At 37.0% G+C, this 10,000-nt stretch overlaps 1 protein-coding gene across 6 annotated transcripts in view; it reads right to left on the bottom strand.

The window, feature by feature from the left end:
* The window catches only part of Tomosyn (syntaxin-binding protein tomosyn), a 764,570-nt gene that overhangs the window by 12,374 nt on the left and 742,196 nt on the right, over positions 1 to 10,000 (bottom strand). For 5 of the 6 annotated variants that reach the window (XM_070139037.1, XM_070139038.1, XM_070139040.1 and 2 more), the window contains 6 exons: positions 8,356 to 8,472; positions 7,280 to 7,399; positions 6,834 to 6,953; positions 6,147 to 6,347; positions 5,507 to 5,615; positions 4,176 to 4,259 (listed from right to left, as the gene is read on the bottom strand). In XM_070139037.1, coding sequence (XP_069995138.1) covers positions 4,176 to 4,259; positions 5,507 to 5,615; positions 6,147 to 6,347; positions 6,834 to 6,953; positions 7,280 to 7,399; positions 8,356 to 8,472 — 751 coding nt within the window. The remainder of the gene's footprint in view (positions 1 to 4,175; positions 4,260 to 5,506; positions 5,616 to 6,146; positions 6,348 to 6,833; positions 6,954 to 7,279; positions 7,400 to 8,355; positions 8,473 to 10,000) is intronic. The other variant, XM_070139039.1, reaches the window with a different exon arrangement.

The following is a 10,000-nucleotide window of genomic DNA, read 5'->3' as shown; positions in this document are numbered from 1 at the left end:
TACAGGGACCTTCCTCCTCCTGACAAAGCATATCAAGACAAATAAAACATGAAGGCAAATTTATTCAAGAAGATGAAAGTATTGTAAAGTAATGAATAAACAAGAGAGCATTCATGTATAGTATAAACATGTACTGGTGATAGTTAATTGGACAGATGTTTAAAAATCTATTTAAAATCAAAACCAAAAGTGCAGGTCTACTTCTGTGGACAGCCCAACAAATGCAATGTGTCAACTCCTGCCAAGCTTTATGTGCACTTTTCTAAGTTAAAACATTCAAGCGATATTGCAATGTGCTCAAAGGAAAGAAAAACAAGTGCATATGGGGTCCCATCTTGTGAGAGGTGAAAACATTCTGTTGTTAGTATTTTCATACTACTTTTTATCTTTTCTGTGTGTATGTAGATAAGGTCCTCTCTACATGCAGATAAAACCTGTTTATTGAGTGTGCAATGAAAAAAAAAATATTTGATATCAACTAATCTTTCTTTCTCTGTTTCCTGCCTGAATTATGAGACACAATTCTTGCATGTACGTTTCATTAACCTATATAGATGGTGTCCCACTTCATTCCATTAGCCTATATAGAAGTTGTCTCACAAATTATATTAGATATCTGTTGAGGCAAAAGAAAATGGGATTCTGAGTACAAAATCTTCTCTAGAAACATTTAATTTTGAACACTACTTTGGGGTGAGCCACATTTTTGAAACTGCATAGGGTATATATGTTTGTTTGGGTGTACGAGGAGAGGAGGGAGAGAAGAGAGAGGAGAGAGATGAGAGAGAGGAGAGAGATGAGAGAGAGGAGAGAGAGGAGAGAGAGGAGATAGAGCAGAGGAGAGAGAGGGAGAGAGAAGGAGAGAGAGGGAGGGAGGAAGGGAGGGAGAGGGGGGGCGGGAGAGAGAGAGTGGGAGTGAGTGAATGAAGGAGTGAGTGAGTGAGTGAAAGAGTAAGAAGGAAAGATAGAGTGAGTGAGTGAGTGAGTGAGTGGAGTGAGTGAGTGAGAGAGAGAGAGAGCGAGAGTGAGAGAGAGAAAGAAAGAAAGAGGAGAGAGAGAGAGAGAGAGAGAGAGAGAGAGAGAGAGAGGAGAGTGAGAGAGAGAAAGCTGAGAGAGAGAGTTACAGAGAGAGAGAAAGAGAGAGAGAGAGAGAGAGAGAGACGGGCTACGGGCGGGAGAGAGAGAGAGAGAGAGAGAGAGAGAGAAAAAGAGAGAGAGAAGAGAGAGAGAGAGAGAGAGAGAGAAAGAGAGAGAGAAAGAGAGAGAGAGAGAGAGAGAGAGAGAGAGAGAGAGAGAGAGAGAGAGAGAGAGAGAGAGAGAGAGAGAGAGAGAGAGAGAGAGAGAGAGAGAAAGAGAGAGAGAAAGAGAGAGAGAGAGAGAGAGAGAGAAAGAGAGGGGGGAGGCAAAAAGGAGGGAGGGAGGGAGGGAAGGAGTGAGAGGAAAGGAGGGAGGGAAGGAGGAGGGAGGGACGTAGGAGGGAGGGAGGGAAGGCGAAAGGGAAGGAAGGAAGGAGGAGGGCAGGAAGGAAGGAAGGAAGGAAGGAAGGAAGGAGGGAGGGAGGGAGGGAGGGAGGGAAGGCAAGAGGGAAGGAAGGAGGGAGGGAGGGAGGGAGGGAGGGAGGGAGGGAGGGAGGGAGTGCGTATGTATGTGTGTGTGTGTACCCATGCAAGTGTGTTCTTGCAGGTGTGTCAATAAGTGTGGAAACAAAAATCAGTGTCTATGAATCTTTATGTGTTAGCTACTATTTTGCTGGCAATTAATGTAAATATTTGTAAATATGAATATGGAGGGCCTAACTTGCTATTTCTTATTCATTTCTTTTTAGAGATCTTAGCTCTAAATTTTTTGTCGTAAACAAAAAAATATATATTTAGCATTACAGCCTCAAAGAATAGCACTTTTAAAAATTCCGTAATGGCACACTTCTAGCTAAATAAAGGACAAAGGAGCAACTAATGCTCTATCCCCTTGTCACAAGCTCCAAAATGATGTGCAAATACATCAATTGAGGCTCAAAGATCAGACACTCAAATCTTACAGATTTTTTTTATGTAATGGTCATTGGATGTGCCAATATTGCATGACTGCCCAAATATCCTATTTCACTGTATTTCATTTCATTTTTCTGGTTACTATGATAGAAAGTGTACAGGACAAATATAAACAAGTTATTAGATAAATGTAATAAAATATATCATAGGTATTAACATCTATTTCCTATTTCCCTATTCCATGCTGAAGTACACTGTGACTGGTAGGTAACCTCAATGAAGTATAAAATTCACTGTTAGCCAAAGCATTATCATGAGCACGCCAATGTGCATCTAAATTCAGCATCATTCTATGGCTGGGACACCTGCTGCATGTATCACAGTTGCGTTCTACATGCCTTCACTACCTGCATTATTTACGAATATTCCTACCGTTAGCTTTAGGAGTCACAGAGAAAAAAAAAAGAAAAAAGAGAGAAACAGACTTGTGTCCCAGGACCCCTCCCCTAAACTTCCAATCATCACTTGGGAAATGTTATTCTAGTTACTCATTTCCATTTTCATTTTATCTATTTATTATTTTCTTGTGTGTGGAAGGAATCGGGAAGTGGAGGCAGCTACAGAATCAGAATATACATATTTTCCCATTATTCAAAAATTCACCTTATTCAGTAAAGTAGCAAAGATTGGGCTCATTATACTGTTAACTCAATATTTACAACTTCTACTTAAATCAACATGGGTATCATTTTCTACTGCAAGAAAAAAACATATTTCCAAGCACACGTTCCATCTTACGCAAGACTTTAAGAGAATACCAATATGGCGAGTGGACTAGGGATTTTGTACAATCATAGAGTGTGCTTGGACCATAATTACAACCAATACCAGTTTTCAACTTGAAGTCACATCTGTGTCATAAAAAGCTTCTGTGTATTTAAGATTCAAATTAGAGAATGAGACTTTAATGTTTTATGCAAACACGCATATAAAACTCACTCTGCTGAGATTCCATCTGACATTTGATCTATGTCCTACTACTATCTGTATGTGATACATTTTATTGCGGATTAAAGTTGTAAAGTTGTTCTGAACAGATAATCAACTAATATATGTACTATACATGAACTTGCACTCAGTTCCTCCGATCATTTATTCTTTAACTTATTCACTTTCTAACCCTCTCATATGTACAAAAAAAAAAAAAAAAAAAAGGCATTTCCTATCTATGACGCATAAGTTGTATTCCTTGTCTAATTAAATCTGTCATATAGCCTCTTTTATTTTATATCTACGTTACCATAGCCTAGTAAAGGTAGCTCCTTTTTACTAAAAGTGAAATACTGTTTCTATTCTTGTATGTTAGAAAAAAAAGGTTAGAATGTTAAGTGCTTATTTTCCATACATCAAAACAAAAATAAATAGAATTATAAAATTAGCATGGAAGAAAAATTGTCGTTCATGTCAGTTCCAAAGAGGAAGGGACAACCATGGGACAGCATCCCACAGGACCAATGTCAATAATGCTTTAAAACAGTGATGCTGATATTCTATGATAAAAGTGTTAAATGGATATTTAGTAATGACCCATGAAGAGTGACTGTACTAAGCTATCAATTAACAACAAAAGATGATGAGATATTGTTCCCTCAGTTTTCTCTTTAGCCTCAGTAAGTGAATGATGACAGATGCAGAAGACAAGATGACTTAACTCCTAGGATGATCATTACTACAAATGCAATGAATGAACTGTATTCTCAATGAGCAAAAACATCATCCTGCACTGAGAAGGGGGTACAGGGTTTCGGGGAATTTTGGCGCGAGTCTCTAATTCTTGCCAAAAAGAGTAGCTTCATCTTCGCATGCATGAACTCTCTTTATGGTCTATAATTTCACTGTTTTAATCTCCCATAATGGAACCACAACTTAATAAAGCAAAGTTTCATGCAGATTAAACTATCATGCACAAAAAATAAACTGCATCACAGATTCCATGCACAGTCGCAAGACCTTTAACCATGCACTGCCTGTGTTATCAGAAACTCACATCTGAACTTCTTGCATGTGCTTTTTACTTTCACATACAAAAATATAAGGCTTTGGTATTATATGAGAACAATTCTTTATAAAGACACTAAACAATAGATGTGAGTCTCTGAGATCAAGTGTCGTGTGTTGACTTACTGGTCAGTATCTTCATTTACGAACATTTGCTGACCCCAAATAGACAGCATAGGATCAACTATGCCAGTCTTCCTCGTCTGAAAACTATGTGTAAGGGAAGAGATTGTAGCATTAAGTGTTCTTTGGGAGGGCAACTGTGTGCTGACTGTTCCAGATGGGGCTAGGCTTGTTGCAGGTTAGTCATCTATCTTACAGGTTAGTAACTAGGAAACACAAAGAAATCCATAACAGACACATCATATTTAACAGATAAGAATCTAAACTGGATTCACTTATCATTTCATAAGAAAAAAATCAAAAGTTGTTCATGAATGTAAATGAGAAAAAGTTAGTGTTGGTGAAGAGGCAAGCATTTGCACACAAAAATCAGAATTCATGAATGTTATAATGTTTCTATTAATATCATTTACATAGCATATATACATGTTATGAATAGTGATAATAGACAATTATGACTTAGTGCAGAGGCATTTATATTACAACAGCCCTTTAAATACTTAAGCCCTGTTTGACGCCACAGACATCAGCATTTATATCTTAAATCCCTAGGCCAAAGCATATATACCTACTATCAGCTTTCACTCATTTTTCCCTGGATGTTATTGCAAGCAAACATATGATAATTTAGTGTTCTTGCAAAAACACTTTGGACTTTATACACAAACTCAATCTGAGAGATAGAAACAGACACAGAACATTTCTTAAAGAAACAACTTTTTCAGATTCCCAGGCATTAAGAACTTCCTGAAAACATTACCACCAACTCTTTCTCATTTAGAATATGTAAAGACGAGATCCAAAACAGAAGCCAACCAGATGAGTGAATATACAGCTTTTATTACCAAATTGAAGAGGGATAAAGATATTCAGTTAGGCTATCTATACATATACTCATCCAGAGGTTGTGTTTGTACTGTGATATGTGTACATACTACTATAGTCCTTTAAAATACTCACTTGTTGAAGTTAAGAGATGTCATGAGAACAACTAAACAAAATACGTCTATCTAAGATTTATCAAAATACAAGAAATATGTTAAAACATATTAATTCCTACTAAGATCTATAGATACATCAGTAGAGGCAAGAAAGCCATATACACACTAGTTTCTGTTAAAGAAAAAAAAAGACATTAAAAACTTAAAAAAAACTCGCTGGCCAGCCACATACAGCCATGTATAGCTTTCTTGAATCTACATTTAAAAAAAGGTGATGCAAGGCGGCTGTAATCTGTTTAAATAAAAGTTCTAACTCCACACAACTAAGGAAAATATCCATACTTCAAAATCAATTACTAGCTCTAAAACTAGAGTAAAACTGGACCCACTTACCTAAGGTCAACAAGAGGCAGGAAGTCTACATACACCAGCTGTCGAAGACTGGGCAGACTAAACACAGAAAGGTGTCCTGTTGCAACATAACAAACTAGACATACACTATCTGTAATGGAAGATAAACATTATAAGACCTCTTCAATGGGAGGAAATGTAATATTCATAAGGAAAAAATGTTGAGAGTATAAAGAATATCTTATTACCTAAAGGGAAAATACTAACAACTGATGAGGACATGAAAATTGTATATGTATTCTTATAGTTACACTCATCTAAGTGTTATTTACACCCATGTATCATTAATTCACTCATTCCTCACATTTATGCTACCTGCCAATATATTCTATCGTACTTGCCCTTTCTTACTCTTATCTTAATCTAATATTATCTCTTTGCCTTTCTTTCTTTCTTCTTTTATCTCAATCTCCACCTCTTCATCTTTCTGTATATTTATCTTCACCTCTACCTTTGTTTGATACTATCTCCACCTCTACCTTTGTCGCATATCTATCTTCACTTTTCCCATTGTCTCATATCCATCTTCACCTCTACCACTGTTTCATATCTATCTTCACCTCTACATTAGTCTCTCAATCTTAATCTTTCCCAAAATCGAAAAAAAATATTGACCACTGACCTTTAATCTGAATTATTTCTGCCTTAACAACAAAAGAAACCTCAGTGATGATCTGCTTATATACACAGTTCTGAGAAGGTAATGCAACAACTCTGGCCACTTTCTCTGATGCAATCACAACAAACTGTCGGTCTCCCCAAGTCTGCTCTCCTGAGTTAGTTGGTGACATTCTGTTGTCTACCAATGATTTTGTAGGAGTACCTGAAGCAGAAAGGATGAATGTAGTATGTTCATATGCACTGGACACAAGGAAAATGAATAGATTATAATTACAATATCATTAAGTTTCTCATCAGATAAAGATAATGCATATCACTTTTCCCAAATTTGAATATTTTGTATATACTGTAATTAAGAAAAGAATATATAGAAATATACAGAAAATGACAATATATAAAATGCAAATGGACATAGTATAAATATACATATCAGATCTATCAAGCTATTCATTCCTTTAGTATAAATCACAGCCCTAATCATATTGGTAGTTTGTAGCTGTATACCTATATATCTATGATATATCTAATATTCTTATATTTCTAATTTCTCTTTCACCTGGATTACAATCAATATTTTGGTCTGTTTTACAGTTGAGCTATGTCTATGAAGACCAATCACTGCAACCACGAATATCAAACACCTCCGTTCATTTAACTAAGTACAGTTTATAAAATAACAATCACTTACGCTCCAGCTTCTTTTCCTTGTTGGCATCCTTCCAGGACTCATACTGATAGGGTATGAGTGCCCCATTGCAGTCCAGAAAAGACATTGCTAGAACAGAACCCTTCAGACGAAAGATCGTCCCTGAAACATCATTTCAGATTAGTAAGAGATCTTCTACAACTGTGAGGAGCTATGTGAAATAAAAACAACAACATATATCAGTCTTTTATCATTCACATGATGAAGTTTAGTACCCAAACAGCAATGTAGATTAATTTTCTAAAATCTTTGTGAAATACAATGGCTGTCAATAGCAATAAAAAGAAAAATCTCTTATTATATATAGTTCATAATAAAACAATTGCTTGTAAAGTAATATCTAAGAAGAAAAATCAGTAATTATAAATTAAGCATTTGTGTCCCACATCATCTGAAGATTTCCCACAAAAAGTCACTATTGTACATACCACTAGGGGTAACCTGCGCTGGATTAGACAGACGCCCTTCTAATGGAGGTATAACTAACATAACTTGGATGACTGACCCAAGACTCGTTCCTACCCATAGGGTTGGTGACATTTGGGTATCTATAGAAGATAAGGTGGAAAGAAAATATATAAAATCTTATCAAACAATAAAACTTTTACATTTCATTATTTCTATTTAAAAACACAACAGAACTTCTTTAGATAAACAAACTATAAAAGTCCTATCTGGTAGAACCTTACTGTAATATTCATGTAAACTAAAACTGATTCTGGGAAGGCAGAGGGGAGGGAGATGGAGATGGAGAGGGAGAGGGAGAGGGAGAGAGAGAGAATGAGAGAAAGAGAGAGAGCGAGAGAAAGAAAGAGAGAGAGCGAGAGAAAGAAAGAGAGAGAGCGAGAGAAAACAAGGGAGAAAGAAAGAGAGAGAGAGAGAGATAGAGAGCGAGAGAAAGAGAAAGAGAGAGGGAGAGAGGGAGAGAGGGGAGAGAGAGAGAGAGGAGAGAGGAGAGAGGAGAGAGGAGAGAGGAGAGAGGAGAGAGGAGAGAGGAGAGAGGAGAGAGGAGAGAGGAGAGAGGAGATAGGAGAGAGGAGAAAGGGAGAGAGGAGAGAGGGGAGAGGGGAGAGGGGAGAGGGGAGAGGGGAGAGGGGAGAGGGGAGAGGGGAGAGGGGAGAGGGAGAGGGGAGAGGAGAGGGAGAGGGGAGTGGGAGAGGGAGAGGGAGAGGGAGAGGAGAGAGAGAAAGAGAGAAAGAGAGAAAGAGAGAAAGAGAGAGAGAGAAGAAGAGAGAGAGGGAGAGAGAGAGAGAGAGAGAGAGAGAGAGAGAGAGAGAGAGAGAGAGAGCAGAGAGAGAGAGAGAGAGAGAGAGAGAGAGAGAGAGAGGAGAGAGAGGGAGAGGAGAGGAGAGGAGAGGAGAGGAGAGGAGAGAGAGAGAGATAGAGAGGAGAGGAAGGAAAGAGAGAGGAGAGGAGAGGAGAGGAGAGGAGAGGAGAGGAGAGGAGAGGAGAGGAGAGGAGAGGAGAGGAGAGGAGAGAGAAAACAAGTAAACTAAACACTTACCATTTTTCCTTATATAAGAATCAGCAAAGGCCAGACACTGTATTGCCTCACTGCTAATATTCTCAAGGCTGCTGATGCTGGACGAACGAGATCGACTAAACGAGCCATCTAGCTTGTCTGTTGCGCAGACAAGGGGGGGGAGGGGAGAGTTGGACAAGAAGAGGAGGAGGAGAAGGATGACGAGGAGGAGGAGAGAAATTGGAAAACAAAGATTAGACATGGACATAAACATGGGAAATGAGAAAAAATTAATAATGTAAACAATCATGAGAGTTGGACTTTCTTCAAATTGACTGGCAAAAAAACTATGATGTCAAACTAGGCTAGGATTTAAAAAGCAAGACTGAATATGCACAAGAAATTACTGCAAGTAGAGAAGCTATATTCAATAAAAGTGATTATATTCTGGAAAGCAAATTCATTCAAATAAATTCAATTACTAATCATAAGCTTTCATCTAAATGTATTAGTTTGGCAACCATAGCAACATCTAGCCATGTCACTCAACAGCAAAACAAACTTTCATCTAGCCACATGGAAAAAATAAAATAAAATAAATAAAAATAAATAATGATAATGTGTTTACAGCCATGACAGCCAAAGCTACAACAGTAATTCATGCAGTTATGTCTCTTATGGCTAATTCATATGGCATGCAAACCAACATCTCTTACACAAGGTAACAGCCAAGTAACTTGCCAGTTGCTTTCAGTCAACGCTGATCTAAGAGCCATGCTTTTGCCGCGCTTGTAAAATCCATTACACTTTGTATTTGATTTTCATATGCAATTGCTTATAAGCAAAGGATTGCAATGATACATGAATAATACAGTATATACTGTTGTACTTTAGTTTTAATAAACTCAAAAACTCTTGTATAGTTTTCATTTTCATGGTAAATATGTTCAATATTAAACCAAAAGTGTTACAAAGTTTAATAAAAAAAATTACTTATGTACATCATAATTTATGGTATATCTATTACTATAATGGCATACTGGTAAAAATCTGTGTGACTAAGTAATACCTAGCATGCAGTTTCATTATGTACATTTACATATAAATTCCATTGAAAACATGTGGACAACCAATGAATACACACATAAAAACACCCAAAACAAAAACATGAATTGCATCAAACAGAACTCATACACAAGTATACCAATCTGTCACAAGTATACCAATCTGTCGTGCACTTTCAGATCTTCTATACAACATCATTTATAAACCTTCTCTGGAATATAAATAACTCTCTCATTCACACAGACATACTAACCTATACACTCAGGCATAATTGAATCTAGAATCAAGTATTTTTTTCTTCATAGTAAACCACAATAAACTCCAGTCTTTGCAAAGTTCAACAAAGTCTGCCAATATAACAGCTGTGTATTCCCAAATCATCCTTCTACCTTTTCCACAGCTTTTGGCAATTATGAAGAAATAGATATTGTTATTTCTAATTACTTGCTACTTCAAATATTTGCTCCACATCATCCAGACCTTATCAATTCTGCAATAAATCTTTCTTGATCTGCTTTAGATTCCTAATTATTACACACTTAAGCTTTATATCTAACCTTCTAGATTACCACTTTATCAACCTCCTAACCTCCCACTCACTAACTTTACTCACTTTTATCTA

Source organism: Penaeus vannamei, chromosome 25 (genome assembly GCF_042767895.1).
Source record: "Penaeus vannamei isolate JL-2024 chromosome 25, ASM4276789v1, whole genome shotgun sequence".
Classification (NCBI taxonomy): domain Eukaryota; kingdom Metazoa; phylum Arthropoda; class Malacostraca; order Decapoda; family Penaeidae; genus Penaeus; species Penaeus vannamei.
The sequence above is the reverse complement of the archived record's forward strand: the minus strand, read 5'-3'. Positions and strand labels throughout refer to the sequence as shown.